We start from the raw sequence: 20,912 nt of genomic DNA on the forward strand, positions 1-20,912 counted from the left end.
TGGTTAAATGCAGCAGTGCTTGAGCTGTCTGCCCAGATAGTTGCTTCCCAGATCTGAAATTCCGATATGTTGAGTTCATCATGCGATTGATTTGGTTACCGACTGAGAAGAATTCCTCCATCAGCAAAATAGCAAAAGTTTGTCAAATCCGTTACTGTTAACACACACAAGTCACATTTGGCATCACAATGCTTGGGTGTTTAAGGATGTAAGATGGCTGTGTTTATTAAGATACAAGAGTCTGTAATGCATGTTTTAAATCCTGAAATGATATTTATTTTTCAATCCAAGACAAATTTCACATTGGCAAAAACTCAGTGGTAGACATAATGCCTAGTATTGGTATGTACAGTTTATACAGTCAATGAACCTCAATTAGTAGGGCTCCTTGGACACAATTACATCATGCTCTAAATTTGATCATTGGTTGCAACATAAATTACGATTTACTCATACTTGTAGGTTACCCACAGGCTAGGGAACCAGACTAGTGCGAAGGCTCATTTTAACAGCCCAACACGCCCTCGAAGTTTCTCATTAAATTAGGTCGTGTGATAATTCTGGAATATCCTACATTATCATTTTTCCTTTCTTAGGCTAAGATTTGCAGTAGTTCCCAATTCCATAGCTTGGGCTACGTATATTTCTCAACTCGATTCTCAACCAATGACACGAATGTATACGTGTAAAGCTGACAGGAAATCCACATTCATCACTTGGTTTGCATAACGCGGTAATTGGAGCATTCCGTTTTGGGAGTACGTTTGATTTTAGCGTGGGCATATGGTTCCAGTAAAATAAGCCACAGTATTCACTGCCTAATTACCAAAACCACAATGGCATAACAGTCATCTTCCAATGGCACTAATGAACGCCAAGTTAATAATAGAATATTGTTTCCATTCTGTGCTTTCGGTCTCTGGCATTTGGCAAATGAAGTTATTTGTCAAAACAACAGCACGCAGGACTACCGGTACATGTAGATGATCGGTTTGCAATGAAGGCATGACCCAAGTTAGTTCCATACTTGTTGACTGAAGACTTGCATATTATTCTGTACAGCACATGCTTAGTCTCTTGGTTACCAGCTAAACTGTTTTCGGAAGATGATATGCCAACTTTAGACATGTTACAATTGAGGTCAGTTAGTCTCACATTAAATTAAAACAAACCCAATGATGTGCCATAATAAATCTAATGAGTTTGTTACATCGTGCGGCGTAATGTAGTGCTGATCAGTCAGGGATGTCAGTTGTCCTGCAATTACCAGATTTCTGGGGTTTTTTTTCAATAACATATTGGCATATTATTTTTTTCCCTACGCATCAATTTCATTAAAAAATATCAGAGCCCACCTACATCTGGGTGTATGATAGATCAAATAACATGTTGGCTTTCTTGTGGTTTCAAAATGGGGTTAGGATTTTTTTTTTTTTTGTCAGACTCTTTCGTTAGTGTAGACATTACTTGAGAAAATTACTGCAGGAATTAAAACAAAAAATAGAAATTACAGCAGCAGGATTTGTAATATACATGACGTAGGTAACCAAAAACCTGTGTTCTCTTTCCCCCCCCCCCAAAAAAAAACCCCCAAAAGTCAATGTACTTGCCAAAGAAAATATCCCAAAACCTGCCATGAAATTGTGAATATGTCCCCCAAACCCTTTCCCCAAATCACCTTTGTGTACGTTAACCCACCACAAAAAGCATGGCTGTTCCCTAAAGAAGTAGCTCTATGTACAAATGGTGTCAACTAGTATCTGAACCAATGAACAAAACACCCCACCTCCCCGACCGATGTTACCCTTTCCCCATGTGCAACAAATATTGTCGTTGATGTTGATGACTGCTGCTAGCTTATTCAGAAAAAAATCCCTGAATTCAGTGTTCAAATTTACATCTTGCAGACTTGCACTATCCTTTGCACTGTATCAAGTTAGAAGAAATAGTGTCAAATGTTAAATGAATAACGTAAAGTTCTATGCCAAAAAAAATGAAAATATTGATGTATGTATCCCGTTTATTATCTAAAATCGCAAAAATTGAATTTGGACACCTGGAAAAGAAAAAGTGTGTTGCATTCGTACTTACCATGTACCTACTTGGTCTATCCGACCCACAATTCCCCTGCTTCAGGTCGCGAGGAGAATGCGGACCAGGGTAAGTCTGTTGCCAATGTTTTGTGAACGCCTCAATTTCTTCACCAGAACACAGAGAAAACAACCCAACCCCAGTAGAATCCCCCACATGCAGATACAACTCACCCACATGTACACCAAGTCAGCAGTAGACTAGAAACACAACATCCCCAACATCATTTTTTCCCTAGTTTTTAGTTGTGTAGTTTTGCCAACTTCTGTGTCTTCATCACCTTGTTATACTTTCTGAATCATTAACCAAGTATACAAATTTATACCCATAATTAAAAACAAACATTTGTTGTAAATTTAAGCAGCCCAAAACTCAAACCAAACTGCGAAGATTTGGTTTAGACATCTCCATCAGTTCCCTATAAATGTAGCCATTGTTTTCATACCCAACCCCTCACGTCCAACCTTTCCTTCTTTCGGCTCCATGAGCGAACTATCCTCAGTTTTGAAAAAGCGAGGGAAAAAATGGCACCATAGAGGATTCTTCCTTTGTTTGAAGCCATTGATAAAAGCACGCACTTGCTGCTACGTCCCTCAAAAGTTGAGAAAATTAGAAAAGAAAGTAAACTGGAAATAACCTACATGTACATCGCTCATTGTTGCTGTTCAGCCCCCTCCCCCAACATCCGTCACAACCTTCACTCACCCATGCTAGGCTACACAGTGTCACCTTATGCTCACACATGAGCACACCCAAAATAAACGCTGACACATAGCATAATAATAAAAGCACCCATTTAGTGAAGTTGAAAGAGTTATTATTGCACCGCCTAGGGAACTGCCAACTTGACAACTCAAGAAGATGTTGTGAGATTGGCATCCTTGGCAAGTTCACTGTATTCAGATAAACATTCATTGACCACACCCTGGTTGATGGTTATTGGTACCAACCCGTATAGGTCAGCTGCATCATAGTCATGTGCGTTGCGTTCCAACTACCTATGGGCTCCATGCACAAGTACCCCCTCAACTGCTACAAATGGAGAGTTGGGAGGCCACTGGGACTTACGAACGCACTGCTGACAACGCCTGACGCTCACGCAAACACGCCATGGTTTTGTGCACATTCAGAATAAACTTACATGTAGTTGTGCACACCTCACGCCATTCCAGCGGAAACCAGTACACACACATGGTGTGTCCCTCCTCTGGGGCTCCCGAAAGTAGTTACAAAGCGCCCTCTACTGTTTGTGCATGGACTCCATGGCAATTGCCCCTATTGTAGTTTAGGCATACCCAACTTGCGCCATTTAGTCAAACGGCAAAGGCTTCGGGCATTAGGAATGTCCAACAAAGGAAAGAAGGTCGCTGTGTAGACAGTCCATATCTAAATGTTCATCTGTGTAGCATCCTGTAAAACTACATGTATCCCTTGATCAGATGAGTAAGATTTGAGGCTTTGCATGGTGATCAGATGGTCATCTGCATTGTAGAAAATCCTACATGTACAATGTATCTTCCTCAGCACTTACCTAGAATTGAGGTTATTCTTGATCATGGGGGTAATTTTGTGTCATAAATGTAAACTTTAGAAGTTAATACATGTATGCTATTGCAATACTAGCTTACCATCAAACCTCCAAGATGACCATGATTGAAGAAACAGTATGGAGCCCATTATCCACTGAATGGTAATTGTGCACGTACCTTCAGGGTACTTCACCAAGATGTCTGCTCTAGTCAAGGATGGAATGCAGGCCCATTTTTTCAGACCTGATGTTGTTTTTAACAGATTTTTTGGTTTTTTTTACCGAGTAATTGCTTGTCAATCAATCCACTCCCAACCCCCTCCCATTTCCCCAAAGCCCCACCCCCAAAGTGGTTCACGTATTGTCTGTGCCCGTCAAACAGGTCTTGTTCCCAGACACTTTCCATGTGTATTGACTGCATCATCATGAGTGCAGTCTTTAGCAGAATTCGTGTTGGTTGCAGGGGGAAAATAATAGTAAGATGTAACATGAAATTCATCATCTGCAAGTACAATTTCCCCCAAACCCATCACCTGACACTTGTAGTTGGTGTAAAAGTATGAGAACCAGTTGTAAGCAGTACATATTGTATGAAACGTTAGCTGGTAACCCTGTGCCAAAGAGATTTTCATGAATTATATGAATTATGAATTGAAAAAAAATATTGGCTGTTTTTTTTAAACCTTTCAGAGATGTTGTCCAGTGCATGAGTGTACGCAGTTTCTATAAGTTGTTGAGTTTAGATTTGTCAAAATATTCCAACAGTAGGTGGAATCTTCATTCGTCTGCAGCTACATGTACATGTAGTCAGTGTACTGTAGTTCTCTATCAAGTCAAATCTTTTAATAGCTTGAGGAGAAGGCTTTGAATGGTTTATTTGTATGTACGGTACGCATTTTTTTTCTTTTTCTTGTACACATTTTATTCACTATCTGTGCACATACGCACCCTTTTATCATGAAAACAGCTATCCACAAACGCAATGCATCTGTCAAAATCAATGGTAAGTTGTTGCAACTTGCGGAATGCTTGCTTCCCCACCCCCACCCAGAGGATACTCCCCACCCAGAGGATTCCCCACCCAGGGGATCCCCCACCCAGGGTTACCTCTTCCCCTTCCAAGGTTTAACAAAGAGCGTGGAAACCAACATGATTCTCTTAATATGCAAAGTCAGCTAATACTTCAGTTGACTAAAAAAAAATTAAAAAAAAAAACCCTTAATTTAGCTAACTCCCCCCCAAATATGTGTTCAACCATTTCTAAACCAAGTTTCATTCAGTTGAATTTAGAAATGAGAAAATAATGATTTGGCTCTCTTCATGAATATTTCCTGTTAAAATGAAGCATTTCAAAGAGTGTGGTTGTTGTTTTTTCCAACTGATAACCTGCTTGATTTTCTTGGGATTTGTCTGAATTTAATTTTTTCTTTTTTTAGAAACATATTTGTTGATTACAAACCTATTCCGGGCTCTATTTGGAAATATTTGCAACAAATCTTGACCACCACACTTTCCAATTCTTATTGCTACATTTTATCTTTGCTTATTGATCCCAAATTACCTCTTTCCCCTTTTCTTACAAGTCTCTTACACAGAAGCTTTCCCTTGACAAAATTACAAAAGAAAATGATCTGTTTGGTTTCCTAGCTCTGTTTGTTAATTCCTTCCGCCGTGTTGCGCAGTGTTTTTACCATGTTTCAGCACGCTTTTTATTCATGAATTTGTTTATTTAGTACATTTCAGCTGATTTCACTGTTACATCAAGTTCAATACTTAACAGTTGGAAGCAAATTTCCTAACCCTGTTTTGCCGTTCATTGAGAATGAATTTGTTCCTTCATTACAGAGAGTTAACACCCCTTATGAAAAACGTTAATACTAATAGTTTTTTTATGTGCATCATTTTGACGACACTTTGTCGTAATGTTATCAGTCATACTTTTGTGCTTGACTTTGCAAAATTATGTTTCTGGATTTCCATTTTAAAAAGAAATTCAGTCCTATTTTTTAAAATGAACTTATGTTTCCCATTTACTATTCAATTTTGCTGGAAATCAGCCCTTTCTTGAAAAAGTTTGATGGTTGTGTGCATGTTTCCTCAAAAAAAAACCAAAAAAAAAAACACCCTGTGTGATTGTGAAAGTACCCTTTGAAGTGCCTAATGTGTGGAGTGTGTTCCAGTTGATTGCCACCACCAGACTTTTACTTATTTCTGATTCGTGTGGAGCAGCAACTAACATAGAGATTCTGGTGTTTCTACTGCCAATTTATATGCTCGCCTTGTTATGCATTTTAAACCTGAAACATTTGCAAATTGTGTATTCACATGTGTGCGTCTTCAGCAGTATGGAGCACTGCTGTGTCAGGGAACCAGTTTTTTTTTGGCTGGTTCCAACACCACTTTATTTGCCACACTGCAGTCCATGGATACCAGTGTGTAAGCTGTTCCCTATATGCAAAATTCCACACTGGAGTGTATGGATACCAGGATTGTTTACTGGTCCATGTGTCATGCAACATCTTACACTGCCACACATGGGTACCAGTGGTTTAGACTGCGTTTGCTCCATGTTTTGGAAGGCCTCGTGACTTTGGCCTTGGCTCCCGGTCTTTGTTGTTTCAGAGACTGACATTTGCATTTATAAACAGACTATGATTAATAAATTCATGCAGCTACTTCGATATTTGGGACGAGACAATTTTGAAACGGAAAACTGAATCACGGAGAGCTTTTAAGTGAAAATGTTCAGGACACGTTTCTTCTTCTGTTGATGTCGGTCTTTGGCCGTAGGGCAAGCAGTCTAAAGAAGAATGCAGTGTTGGTTTCTTAGCTTCTTAAAATGACAACTGAGTCCTCACAGTGTGATCTCAAAAAAATGAAAGTAATGACAGAAACACAAAAAGAAAGCATTGCAGACGTTTCGTTGAGCAAGCAATATCTTGAGACTGGAGGTGCCAAGTTGTGTTGCATTACCCAAGTCCTCTTGCCAGGAAGGAAGTCTAGCAAATGATGTCATCCAGGAAGTCGTGTGTGGAGTTTGAGTGAAGCTGATGGGTGACTGTGACACACATACCGGTATCACGCTGGTCTTGAGGGGTCTGATTTGGTGTTTTGCCAAAAAAGTGATTCTGCAGATTACCGCTATCTGAAGCTCTGAAAAGAATATCATGAATATAGGATGGATTTTGATCACCTTAAAACAGAACCAAATAAAAATCCTACGTATGACATAATAACCGACCGCTCCTCCCTTAATAAGGGAAAATAGATTGAAAGCCAAATTGGAAAACAAATATATTATCCATTAAATTTGTTTTTCTGAGATTTTAATACATAGCTTCATTGTTGTGCTCAGACCCTTTTTTTGCAACAGTGAGGTCAAAGTGATACATTGCCTACAACAGTCATGCTTCATATTTATATTTACTTGTGGTTTGCTCCGTTGTTTTAGAAAATTATGTTTTTAAATATATTCTATTAACTTCAAGAAGCCTTTGTGGAAGACACTTTTTCTCCATCAACCACAATATGTTTTCCAAGATATAATTAACAACTTGCAAGATTTAAAGTACCTTCGCAGTGTTGTTTTCACTTGGATGCTAGAAATACAATCTCTACTCTATCCCTCCTCAAAAAAAAAAGACAAGTCAAGTAGTATTTCAAGACATCGAAGCTGGTTAGACGTTCAAGCATCCTTTTAAATCTCTTGAAACACAGCATGGGATAGAATTGTAGTGAAATCCGTCACAAGTATGCAAGGTCACAAATTACAGTTGACGAACGGTGACAGAGGATTGTCTTTCTCACTGTTATTAGCTTAGTCACTCCGCTTTGAGAGAATCAATGACTTTTGATAGACTTGTCATTGAAGACTTTTCAATATGAGTTGACTAACGTAGAACACTTAGCACGAGTGCTGCAAAACATCAGCTGGCGTGTCGGATATTAACTTGCCAACTCTGTTGAAAGTGTTAGGAAAAGCTACCACAAAGCCTGTCTCAGAAAGACTGCATAAAGTTTGAATTTAAAGTCAAGATTTTGGGGTGTGATTTTGTTCAAACAGGTCACATGCACATTTTGGATAACATTGCCATAAAAATAAGATGTTTGAGATTTGTAATTGTTTTTTTTTTTTTAGCTAATTTCTGTTAATTTACAACCATTTTACAATTAATTGCAGTGGAAAGTTTCATGCAGCTTGTCATAGCTCATCTGCCCAGAACATGAAGCATTTATTTGAAACCTTGCTTGAAAGCAGTTGGTTGAACAGTTTTAACATGAGAGTGAAATTGTTTAATAATTTTGCTACTTAATCAAACTTCTAATCATAGTAATCAGTGTGTTCAAGCAGTTAAAATATAGGGGCATGTTTTAATTAAACATTTGTTTTAATAGTTTAAAATCAGTCCTGTTTTATTTTTAGCATTAGGTGTAACTTTATGAATCTTTAATGTCACAGAGATTCTTATTTTCCTGTCATCCGTAGCCACACAAGTCTTCACGTTTTTTGTTTAAAAGATAAATGTGTGAACTTTCGTTCCAATTCTTACTCCATTCAGTACAGACACTTTAGAACTTGTTAGTTCTGCCTTTGAGTTGCCAAGTTTGTGATTGTGTCTTCCCTAACAGTCAATCAAGGAAAGAAGTGTCACAGTTTTCAGAGAAAGAAAGCAATTTCACTGTTTTGTAGGAAACCTCGTTGGCAACATTTTAGCAGAAAAGTTTGCCTTGCAAGTTTTCCTGCTGAACATATTCAGATGGGACCTAAATTTCTGTGTTTTAGCATCTTCTTAAAAAGCACCCCATGAATCTTGCAGTTGGAGTGGAATTATTTCTTTGTTTCTTGTCTTCATAGTCTTTTATTTTGTCTTCTTGTTTCAGCTGCCTCTGCCGCAGCGCGCAAGGAGATCATCAGGAACAAGATCCGAGCTATCGGCAAAATGGCCCGAGTCTTCACTGTCCTCAGGTATTTAGAAATGCTGCCGCCAATAATGATCACTTGGTTTTATTAATGAACCCTCTTTGTATAGACTGTTTGCACTGCAGCCATCTTGGAGGTGTTTGTGTTTTTGATCTACTGGGATGTATGCATGAGTAGACTTCATGTGCATTCATGGTTCATGAATTGCCCGATGTGACACTTCATAAGCCCTCAAAATTGATCGAATTAAGAACTCACGATACTGTGTGGACACTCCAAAGCATAGGTGAGCACAAACATACAGGATCTTCTAACATCACCTTGTCTAGTTGCCAGACCTATTCACTTAAAACTCAATGGTTCTTGAGTCTGGAGTGCTGGAGGTAACACATAGCAACCGATGAAAACTGGTTAGCAAATGAATAATTGTTGTCACCGGCTGAGGTAATCCAGCCCACACCAATTTTTAAATGTATTATATTTGATTGAACAGTGTTAAGGTTAACACTTCTCCATATCTGAACTACTGTCACTGTTTTACCATTGTATTACATTGTGAAATTTCATTGGTTGAAATCGTGTATGCGTCACGGACAGACAGAGTTGATGGAGATTATCTCTCGTGTTCTCCTGGTTCATCACCTTGTTGTTCTCAAAGACTTGAAATCCTCTATTGACTACTTGGACTTCAGAACGGCATGTCTTTACCGCTGATCTCTATTATTGATGTCACGCTAGCGGGTAATCACAAAGCGTACGAAGCATAGAACATTGGATATTGCTGCGCCATGTGGTTTTCCATGTGATGCACTGGAGATAACGCGGGAGCACACATAGGGTGTGCAGTCTTCCAAATACACGCTCAGTACGCGCTGAATAGCCGGTCAGCGTCTTTTATGTACTCCTCACGGCCAGGGGTAAATGAAGGAATGCACACGCTCCCATGGAGTCGAGGCTGGCTCCTGAGCTGGGTGAACTAAAATGGCCACCTGACAACGTCAGACTTAATGCATCATTCAGCGAGTGAGCAGTGATTGCCGCTTGTCCATGTCAGTAACAGAGATCAGCGGTCTTCCCAGAAAACAAATGAGAAATAAAAATCTGCAATGTGAACCTAAGAATGTAAACAAAATTGGGGGGGGGGGGGGGAGGGAGAGTAAAATGTTAACAAAATGCATACCACTTAGATTCAAATTTAATTTTCAAAGGATGAAATTTTGACCTGCTTTTTTAACAGAGAAGAGAGCGAGACAGTGCTAACGTTGAAAGGCTTGACACCTACAGGAATGTTACCAGCAGGAATTCTGTCTGGAGGCAGGGATACCCTGAAAAATGGTAAGTTGGTCGGTGAGCATCCTGGGGGAAACAGATCTTGGGAGAATGATCTGAGTGCTTTAATGGACTCCTTGCACATGTACCCCCACAACAGTCTCGGTCTGAGACAGGGTTTGGATTATATCCCACTAATATAGCTTGTCCATAGAAAACCCAGTAAAGCTCATGAGATGAATCTAATTCAGTCTTGGGAACGTTGGCAGTGCTATCCAGGACATTCCAAACATACCTCGCACATTTTTCTATTGGATTTACCCCTGACACAGGGGTCCCTGACAAGTGCAGTAAAGCTGCAGCAGCAGTAGAGGTTGCTGTTAACGAAATCAAATTTAGTCTTGGGAACATTGGCAGCGCTACCCAGGAAATTCCAAGCATTCCTCGTGTGCGTTTCGAAGAATGGATTTGAATCATCTCGTCGATCGCAATCTCTACCACCGCAGTGGCTTTGTGGCACCTGTCAGGCACTGGCTTTAAAAGGGGAATAAGATGTGACACAAGTCACCTTCAAAATTATGATCTCCTTTTCAGTAGAAGGATCATTTTGTTTCGGTCTGAGTCCCAAATGCTGCCACAAACACAAGAAACTTGGCTCACTATTTCGACATTTTCATTTTTTCCCCTCCTCCCTCAGCAATGGATTTTCACAAGATCAGCGGCTTCGATGAGGCCAAGGGCCTAGATAAGGTCAACGAGAGAATGCCACCCCGCAAGGATTCGCCGACACCCCCTAACAACACAGGCCCCTCCCCTGCATCATAGACCAAGACCCCCCCTTCAACATCCCCTAGATGTGAGAGAGAGAAAAAACAACATAACTGAAAACAAACCTACCCTGAGCAGCAAAGAGAGTATAATGACCACAGAGAAAATGATGCTGAGGCTGACTGTTTGGCAGGCTCCAAAGAACAGGGATGGTTACTTATAGGTAACGAGAACGTCGCTGGGAAGGGCGGTCTCCTTTAATGACATACAAAATCATCAACAGCAGGGTGTATGGTGTGGCCCTTGTTCCTTAAAGGGACTCTGTATAAATTTTAAACAAATTTAAAGTAAAAATACAAACGTAACGAGTGTCTCTCTGTCATTGGAGGAGAGACACGAAATGTGTACCTCTTGTTAACACGGCTTTTACTATTCCTGAGAAAATTTGCACAGAAGGCATGCAGAATGTTGGACAAGGTTTTTGCTAAAAAAAAAGGCTTTTGAAAGTCGGCATTGGATCGTGAATGTATGCTGAGATCCCATAATTCGGAAACCCGCTTGCCCATTTTTGGACAAGTATTCGGGTCACGCATGAAACGATTGATGGATGTCCAAATGAGTTTATTTCCCATGTGGAATTTCTGCCAACAAGTCAAGAATCTGTAAACGTAAATGTAAAGAAACTGTCAAAAATTGCCAAAATTCTGTTAAAATCAAAAGGAAATCAGATGGGGCTCCTTTAGCTGGTGTTGTGATATTGTTGTGAAGTTTTGTCAGAAATTATGTCAATATGAGAGAAAATCTTTTGGCCTCATAAAAGAAAAGACAAAAAAAAGGAAATAAAAAAAAAAAAATACTGGACTAAAGTGCAATTGAGAAGTGTATCTGTGCAGATGAGTGCATTCTGGGTAATGTGGTAGTCATGGCAACAGTCTCAGGTGCATGGGTAGTAAAACGCTGTGCGCATTTATTATGCACCCAAAACCCTTCTCTTTTTGTACATTGTGTATGACTTAAGAAATTCCTCTCTCCTTATTCATTACAATGTATAGATATTTACGTGTGAGAATAATGTATACCAGTGATTCTTCAGAAGTTACAAAATTGCGCTAATTTTTAAGCCTTAGCTTGTAGAGCTTAAAATTCTAGAACTGTGATTTGTTTTGTTTCTTTAGGGGGAGGGTTGGGTAACGGAAAGTTGTGGAGTCAAGCCTTAATGTGTGTGGATGTGCATTGTGTGTACACTCAGACGTGATCATGTGGGTATTACGGGGGTCAACAGAGACATTTTATTAACCGCAGGGAAAAATTGGTTACCAACCAACAAATAAGGTGTGTGTACCAACTATTGAGCAACACTTTCTGCAGAGCGCTTTGATGAAGGGTTGTGTTTGCAAGGGTTTGGTGGAGGCATGTTCAATTCCCTATTTGAAATCCTGGCTTGCTAATACTGGCAGTCTGCGCTTATCTGACAACACGAGTTGGGTTCCAGAAAGACTTATCACTTGACCGTGGCAACAGTGAAGAACCTCATTCAACTAAGCCCATATTTGCCTAACATCTTTTTGTCATTGTACTAAATCTGAAAAAATATCACTCAACATGTGACTTAAAGGCGGAATTGTCTTGCTCCAGGAGTGTCTGGGCTATGCAGGTCATAGTCTCCATGAATGACTAATCTGTTAAGGCGTTCTCTCCCTTATAAAACCATCATTTTACAACAAAAATGCCTCACTAGGAAAGCTGCCAGCTGCTTTGATATAGCTGTGAATTTCAGCTGAGAAAAACATCATTTGAAGATTTCAGTAAAAAAAAGAAAATGGTTGGTTTAATTCATGAAAAACGAAGGTCAAAATGGCAGATATCTGGTCTAGATAGTGGTTTGGTTTCCAGCTAAAATGAGATTTGGATGTTGTTCTTGTAAGAAGACCCATTCAGGCTACAACAATGTGAAATGGATTGTCGATAGTGATTTCAGTATGGTATGTTTAATAGGTCATTTGATCTCTGTACATGTACATATCTTTCATGTATCATACCTTGCCCTCAATAGGCTGGTCCCTATGACGTAATGTTTCAGTGTTGGTGTTGTGTTACACAATGTTGTCTGGGAACAAGGCATAGTCCGGTATCCCGTATCGCCTACTAAATGATGCAGAGTGATAACCGCGCTGAAAATCAGAAAAAAAAGACCTTAGTTTAATCACAGTTCAGAGTTCTGCTTGGTCTTGCAGCTGAGTAATGCACTGTGGACCATCTAAGAAAAGTTAGGTGAAATCTTGAAGCTTTTATAAGAAAATAACTATTTTGATCTGCTTGGATTGTGCAATTAACTACCAAACTACCAACTTGCAATGTTAGTTTTTGGTTTTCACAGTGCATGCATATTGGCTATATACCCTTCAGGAGATACTGTTACAAGTCAAGGGATGTTTTTGTCATTTTGCACAATTAATACCTCGTTTGGGGGATGGTTCAGCACTCCTTGTTTATAAATCTACTCTAATCAAGGCATCCAACCCGCATGGCTTGTACACAGCTTCATCAGGCATTCATGATAACGTTCAGTAAAGGTATTAACTATTAGCTTGTAGTTCATGTCGATCCTCTGTACAATAACCACTTTTAAATGTGAACTATGAAATTAAAAAGTATAGATTCTGTGTACATTTTTAAGTGACCTTTATTATTGATATAAAATGACACAACTTGGGGTTGTTGCTTTGGTTTTTTTTGGTTTTATATTTTGTTGGTTTATATATATGTGACGGAGGCTGGTCTATGCTCCGCTTGGAAACCGTGTTTTGATGGCTTGTACGTATGTAAACATTGTAACCATCGCAGATTTTTTCAGTCCCAAAAAATTCGACAGATCCTTTCTGTAATGTATGGTTGTATGGCTATGCGTAGCTAAGTTGTATATGTGTGTGTGTCTTCTAAGGGTCTTGAAAAACATTAATGAATTTAACAAAAAAAAGTATAATGTGTAGTCCGCCGGCAGAAAGACGCTGTACGCATGTGGGTGTTAATTCCAGTTCGAAAAAGAAAATTCTATATGGTTTAAGATCTTGATAACTCTCTCCCTGTACACAAACCAACAACAACTAGGAACAGATGAGCTCTTTTAATTACGCATGGCTAAGGTGAATTTCATGAGTAGTTCATGTAAAAAGATGTACTTTCTTTCTCTTTTTTTTTTTCCTTTTCTTTTTGTTTGTTTTTGGAGACACCAAGTAGTGGCTAGAAAAGGAAAGTTATTAAAAAATAGTTAGTTGACAAAACCACTTCTTCGGATTGTGGGTGGATTATATATATTTTTTTGCTTCTTGTGATATTGATATAGCATTCAGTCAAGCGTAATATTAGGCGTGGACTAGTTATTCATTGTTATAAATACCTTTGATGTATCTTTGCTTTCCTCTCATTGATTTTTCTCTCTTTTGACAAAGCTGTACAGTTTTAATTATTACTGTTATATCTTAAGATTAAAGACGTGTCGGGGGAAAATAATGATAATGGGGAAAAAACACGATTAACTTGTTGAATGTTGTAACTCGTAGAGCAGCGTTGATGCACTTTAAAAAGGGGTAAAAAAAATGTTTCTTTTTAATATTTTTATATTGCAATGTTTGGGATGGATTTAGCGTCGGAAGTGTTTTTGGCTGTCTGTCTGAGCAGTAGCCTTTGTACCTAAAGCTTGTTTCATCATTCAATAGGCCTTTCGTTTTCTCTCTCTATCTAGATGTAACAAAGTTATTATCATGTAAACTTTTTTGAAAATTGTACATGTTAAATGATATATAGCTTAAAAGGCAGAATACCACTGCCTCTGTTAACACACAGGATGTCTCGCAGGGGGAAAATGATAAAAATACAATGAAAAGTTTATTCGTTTTACTTCTGTAAATGGACTTGAGAAGGAAAATGCGTCGTATTAAGGAAGTAGAAAGAACTGGTATGACTTATGCTTACTTCGTTCAAATACTCGGTTAAAAAATGACTGCGTACATAATGAGTGATGTGCTGATGATACACGTTACAAACTTGTTCAACTTAAAATGCTGGCCGTAAAAAAGACAGTGGTGTTTACTGTAAAGTTTGCTCTCCTAAGGTGTCATAACCAAGGTCCGTTTTAACAGAGTTCAGTATTTTACAAAGCACAGATTGGGTGTTCAATCATGTTTGAAAGGAAAACTTACAAATCGGAATGTTTCCTCAAACATCATGTTGAAGTAGTATGGTATTCCTTTTCGAAACCAACAATTCTCAATAACAAGGTCTTGTTTTGCCGCTTGTTGGTTAAACATACCGTAACTTCAACAGTGGTTCATAAAATTGTTCCATATGAGTAGGACAACGGGGCAGGCGTAGAAAGATCTTGTAAAGTATACTGCCTGAGGACACAACAGGGCATTAGCCATCTCAAGAACATTTGGGTTTTTTTTGGAGCGGATGCTGAACTCTGGTCTTTTGTCTTTGTAGAGGTGGGTTTTTTTTTGGGGGGGGGGGGAGGTTTAATAGTTTTTGACAAGATTGTAACAACAATTGATAGCAACAGTGGATTTCAACCGACATTAAACTTGTTCAAATCCATTTTCAGAAGACTGTAAACTTAACAAAAAAATCCCTGGTTTTACCTTTCTCTCCCCTCGAGACATCCAGTGTATGTTCTTAGGTTGCACTTGGGATGTTCGTAAAAATTAAAAATAAAAAAAGATTGAGTGCTTTGTCAATTACATACATTTTCCGTGTCACATTTTATGCACAGTGTGTTGAAGCCACAGTTCTTTTAACAAAATGTTCAAAATAAAAAAAAATAAAAAGAACGAAGATTCCCATTGGGTGGTATACCATGTGTACAGATTAAAGGAAAAAAAGACAATTCCATATCTGGGATTTTTTACGGTGTTCATCTGTGGTACCTCTTGGTCCCCCACCCTTATCGTATCCCTTCTTCCCTTAACCACGCCCCCAATACTTCACTCACCATCCATTTGTGTCGCTTTTTCAATTAAAACCTTTTAAAGTTATTGAGGTTTTTTTTTATCAAAATAGCATTTATAACACTTTGGCCATTTTTTTTTCTGTTGTAATTTGTACTGACATTTTAGTTGGAGTTTTCATGTATTTACAGAGCAGTTAGAAATGTTACTGTTAAATTCAAACTTTAATTTTCACATAGTGATGATAAAAGCAATGTCTGTGATTCATTTAGAAAAATCTGTGTAATTCCAAAGGAAAAAGTGAAAGAACTTCTGTAGGTCCCATTTAACTTAAAAAAAAAACATTATCAGAAATATTTAGGAAAGGGTTCATGAAGTGAATATCTTCGCAGTTTTTGGAGTCATTCGGAAGGCTGCATGAGTTGTGCAGACAGACCAAAAAACGTTTGGGAATCGAAAAGTTGAAAAGTTGAATATTGAAGTCCAATATAAAAGAAGTGAAGATGACCTGAGATTTAGTAATATATATTTTACAGGCATTTCCTTGAAAAAAAAATGGCAGAAACGCGAGAAAAGTTTGGAAAAAAACGGGGACGGTTTATTTTTCTGCTTTAGTGAATTTGCGTTTACCAGCTGAATAACACAAGGGTACCAGGAATGTCTTTTTCTTTATTAATGGAACGTTTTGTTTCCAGCATTACCATTAGGATTATTCTGATACGATGCTGTTGATTATGCATGTTCTAACTGTTACGCAAACTCTTACGGACTGTGGTAGTTTATGTTGATTTTTAAATATTTGGTACACAAATTATTTGGTTTGTGTTGTAATTCAATGGGATGTTAAGGGAAGAAGGGGAGGGTTTCCTTCCATTGTAACTCTTTCTCTAGTGTGTCGTAAACTACTACTCAAATTTGAACCATTTCAGTGTAACAGATGAAATAAAAAGTCACTTTTCAATGGGAGACTTTTTTTAGTTTCTGTTTGTGATTTACTCAAATTTAATCTCTCACAATCAGCTGTCTTAGAAACATCCTCCCTCCGCGATCAGTTTTGGATTTTATGTTTATTTTCACTCTATCGTTTCCAATTTTGTAAAACCTAAATATTGATGCTTAGAAATAATATGACTGACGATTTCAAAAAAATAAAATCCAGTTGTGGAGACAAATATATTAAGTATAATTGTAACCCATTTTTATAAAAAAAAATTGCATGGGAGATGCTATACACATTCCAACTTTTGCCCGAATACTGTTTTTTTTAAAGTACGATTGTAACCCTTGCATTTTTTGTTGTTGAAATTTTGACCCCCAAAAAGTAATTAAAACATCATAATACTAATACATATGTATACATAATACTATCGACTTTAGTTAAGTAGATGTAGGCCTCAGCAAACTAATATTTGTTTCAAACACAGCAAATAATACAGCAACAAATCTTTCTAGAGGGTGCTCTTTTTGCTGTGTTTAAATATAGGGTGATCGTGTAGCGTACATGTAGGGCCCCTGTTTTGTTTCGATCAAATTAGAATCAAGAATATTTTTGATAGTGGATATTGCCGGCGGTAATCCCGGCAAACTAACGGTTTACTTAAGGGTGCAGACCAGTAAATCGGTCCGAAATTGCCTGCGCCGGCCAAATCACGATTTGCATGCCCTCAAAATCTTCGGTATTTGGGCATGCTGTGGGCCATGAACTTGAGGGTTTGTAAAAAATATGAGTGGAAGCCGTGCCAGGACTGGGAGCTTGCAGTTCTGTGTAATTTTGATGTAATTTGGACACTAAAAGCGCTCTATTTTGCAATGGAGTGTAGGCATCGTTTTTCAAAATGGCGATGGGCTTCAGGACTATTTTCAGGGGTGATCATCTTCAGATGGAAATTTCTCCTAAAAGTCATCAGTTGACCCCCCGAAAATTGAAAAGAAAATGAAAGATGATGAAATAAGCTTTAATTTGATGTGCGTCTCGAACACCGTGGAGAGTTGTGAGTATTTTTCCCGAATTTTTTGAAGTGGGAGCATTTACCATTGGGGTCTATGGAAGTTTATTTACTGGTCTGCTACCTTAAAAAGGCTTGCCGGCGGCAGTCCCTATCAACAGAGGGCGCTGTACTCTCTAATATAGGGATGAATTTAGATACATGTACATGATATCATGATTAAAATTACCACTAACGGTTGTGTAGCACCTGTGGCCTAGTGGATTAGCAACGGATCTCATGAGCGGGAAGACCAAGGTTCGATCCCCGCTGGCAACATTTCTAAGGTTGTTTTCCCCATCCCCCCAAAACAAGAATATTCTTCTACAGAAAAAAAGGCGTACGGAAAAAAATAGTGCGGTCGGGACATGGGCGATTTTTTTTGTTTAGTACACCACAGTCGGTTATTTATTTTTAGGCCACTTGAATAAAGGTTTATTCACTTAGTACACCCTCTCTAGGTCTATAATTATATGCTGCATAATAAATACACAAGTTCATAGGTTTGGTTGAGCAACTCCGCGAAGGCGAAGTTGAAATGCGTAGTTCAATTTTTTTTATGTTGGGGGGGGGGGGGATCTGATAACTTTTGGGACACATTGCCCGTCGAAGATGACCACTCCAGTCTAAAGGTGGTTGCGAAGCCAATCGTCATCTTGATAAAAATGATCCCTAAACTCCTTTGCAAATATAAAGCCACTAAAGCCATTATAGTGGTCTCGATCTCCACCACCAAACTCGATTTTGGGGCAACAACTCAAAAAATACACGTTACATTAAAATGAATTTTCGTACACTCATTTGTCATGATGTTTGACATCAAAAGATTTAATTTCATAAAAGACGTCAAATAATCAAGCTATAATGACCGTAACAATACAAAGTTTTAATTGCGACAAATACAATCCTAATGGAAGTCAACGTGGATTTTTAGCGTTTAAAACACTAGATTGTTACGATCATATTATATTTATAGGTACACGGTTTCTAACGCCATTCTAACTATTATGCTACACTTCGTGAAAATAAATTGCACGAAATTTCAATTTAATGCATTTTGTATTTTTTTTTAGTAGTTCATTGGAAACGAGTTTGTTCTTGTTGTTCAGTTGTGCAGCATCCGTGTTGATGCGTTGTTGAGACCACTATTTATGTGGCGCGCCCTCTATTATAGTGGTCTCGATCTCCACCACCAAACTCGATTTGGGGCCAACAATTCAAGAAATACACGTTACATTAAAATGAACTTTCGTACACTCATTTGTCATGATGTTTGACATCAAAAAAAATAAATTTCATAAAAAACCGTCAAATAATCAAGCTATTATGACCGTAACAATACAGGGTTTTAATTTCAACAAATACAATCCTAATGGAAGACAACATGGATTTTTAACGTTTAAAACACTAGATTGTTACGATCATGTAAACAGTCCCATACGCCTTACTTTCTCTTGTACATATATTGAAATAAGTTTATCATTTCTTCAAAGCGCATTTTACTTTTATTATTTTTGAGACAAATTTATTGATTTTGTTATTTTGCTATTTACCAGTCTTTCTTTTATTTATGGATGTATTCTCTAAAGGAGTGAGGAATAAATGTCTTCTTGAATTGAATTGAATGTTACATTTATAGCTCCACGGTTTCTCACGCCATGCAAACTACTTATGCTTCACATCGTGAAAACTAATTGCACGAAATTTCAATTTAATCCATTTTGTATTTCTTGAGTAGTTAATCGGAAACGAGGTTGTTCTTTTTGGGTTCAATTTTGCAGCATCCGTGTTGATGCGTTGTTGAGACCACTATTTATGTGGCGCGCCCTCTATTGAACAAAACTTAAAATATTCTACGGCGTGCGGCGCGGATGTATGTCTTGGCGGTGCGAGACCACTAGTTTTATGCAGCACGCTCTTTCTCGAAAGAAATGTTTCAGTTGTTTGACGGTTTCTCACGAAATTTAATCTCCTTATGTAAGACATCAAGACCGATCACTCGCTGAACTTACGACTTAATATCAAGGGCGGATCCAGGACGGGGGGGGGGGGGGAGCAAAGGGGACCATGCCCCCCCCCCCTCACCAAAAAAACCCTTTTTGGTTTTTTTTTTAATGTGACGTCGCAATAAAGGCAGGCAATGAGTACACCACCATCTTTTCCTCAAAAAGCATTGGTTAAAGTGGTCAGGAATTCCCTCAGATCACACCACATCTAGAATCCAAATTTTTTCGGGGCCCTTAAAAAGGGAATATACAACATTTGCAAACATCGAAAAATAAAACTACCAAGTTTTTAAGAAATACCTTATTAGGATGTTGGTAAATGAGAGTCTAAAGCATCCTGTAAAATTATGGCACCTTGTGTGAAGTAATTTTCAAGAAAATGGTATTTTTGTATACATTTCCAACGGTGATCGGCCGACCACCGTTGGAAAAACCTAACTATATTTCAACTACTGCTCCAAATTTACCTTTTTTTTACTTTAAATTTTGTTTGGTATTGGTTACACTAGTGCAGTGCCCGTCTAAAATGTGCATGTTCGGGAAACGCAAATTGCTTTGCCGCTGGTATAGGTTGCATCATAGCAGAGTTTTGGAGAACTGCTCGTGCAAACAACGCACGCGATTCAATGGTGTTGTTTTCACAGGTTGAACGCACACTTACGTCAACATTTTTGCCAAGTTTGAAGTTCGACCACCTACAATGGTCGCTCAGTCGACGGCAAAAATAATGTGCCCGTGTACATACGAAAACATGGTACGCAGTGCTATTCACCCATTGATCCATTAGTATTCACCCATACTGGACAATGTATCGCCCAGCAATGCACGTGCGCGTGCCCGTCCTTTTTGCATTATTTGCGTCATTGAGCACGCGCGCTTTAGCTTAAACATGACGTAAACAATTGAAAAGAACGGCAGTGCGTGCGGGTGTTATGTTCTAAGCTATATATTGCCACGTTTGCCTCAGAAAATACTGCTTTTTTCAGCTTTTTCGAGAACCGCTGGTCCACACAACTTCAAACTTTGCACTGCACATTCTGCTGTCCCAAAAAATATACCCGCCGATTTTCAACTACATACGGTGCCCGGTTCTGGAGATAATCGACGGACAGACAGACAGACAGAGATTCCTGGAATTATAGTATAGACTAGTGCAGTGCCCGTCTAAAATGTGCGTGTTCGGGAAACGCAAATTGCTTTGCCGCTGGTATAGGTTGCATACTCTTGCAGAGTTTTTGAGAACTGCTCGTGCAAACAACGCAAGCTATTCAATGGTGTTGTTTTCACAGGATGAAGGCACACTTACGTCAAAGTTTGTGCCAAGTTTGAAGTTCGACCACCTTCAATGGTCGCTCAGTCGACTGAAAAAATAATGTGCCCGTGTAGATTCGGAAACATGGT

General features: G+C 38.6%; 1 protein-coding gene across 3 annotated transcripts in view; it reads left to right on the top strand.

Moving 5' to 3' along the window:
* Positions 1-16,486, top strand: part of LOC119730542 (serine/threonine-protein phosphatase 2B catalytic subunit alpha isoform-like) — a 79,067-nt gene extending 62,581 nt beyond the window's left edge. Inside the window, exons 11-14 of one of the 3 annotated variants that reach the window (XM_038203516.1) lie at positions 2,137-2,160; positions 8,501-8,585; positions 9,778-9,875; positions 10,507-16,486. In XM_038203516.1, the coding sequence (XP_038059444.1) occupies positions 2,137-2,160; positions 8,501-8,585; positions 9,778-9,875; positions 10,507-10,634 (335 nt within the window). In that variant the 3' untranslated portion in view covers positions 10,635-16,486. Of the gene's footprint in view, positions 1-2,136; positions 2,161-4,586; positions 4,623-8,500; positions 8,586-9,777; positions 9,876-10,506 lie in introns of all 3 variants that reach the window. The other 2 variants (XM_038203515.1, XM_038203517.1) reach the window with 2 other exon arrangements.
* The last annotated feature ends 4,426 nt before the right edge of the window (positions 16,487-20,912 follow it).

This window comes from Patiria miniata, unplaced genomic scaffold (assembly GCF_015706575.1).
Source record: "Patiria miniata isolate m_02_andy unplaced genomic scaffold, ASM1570657v1 HiC_scaffold_22, whole genome shotgun sequence".
In the NCBI taxonomy this organism is placed as follows: domain Eukaryota; kingdom Metazoa; phylum Echinodermata; class Asteroidea; order Valvatida; family Asterinidae; genus Patiria; species Patiria miniata.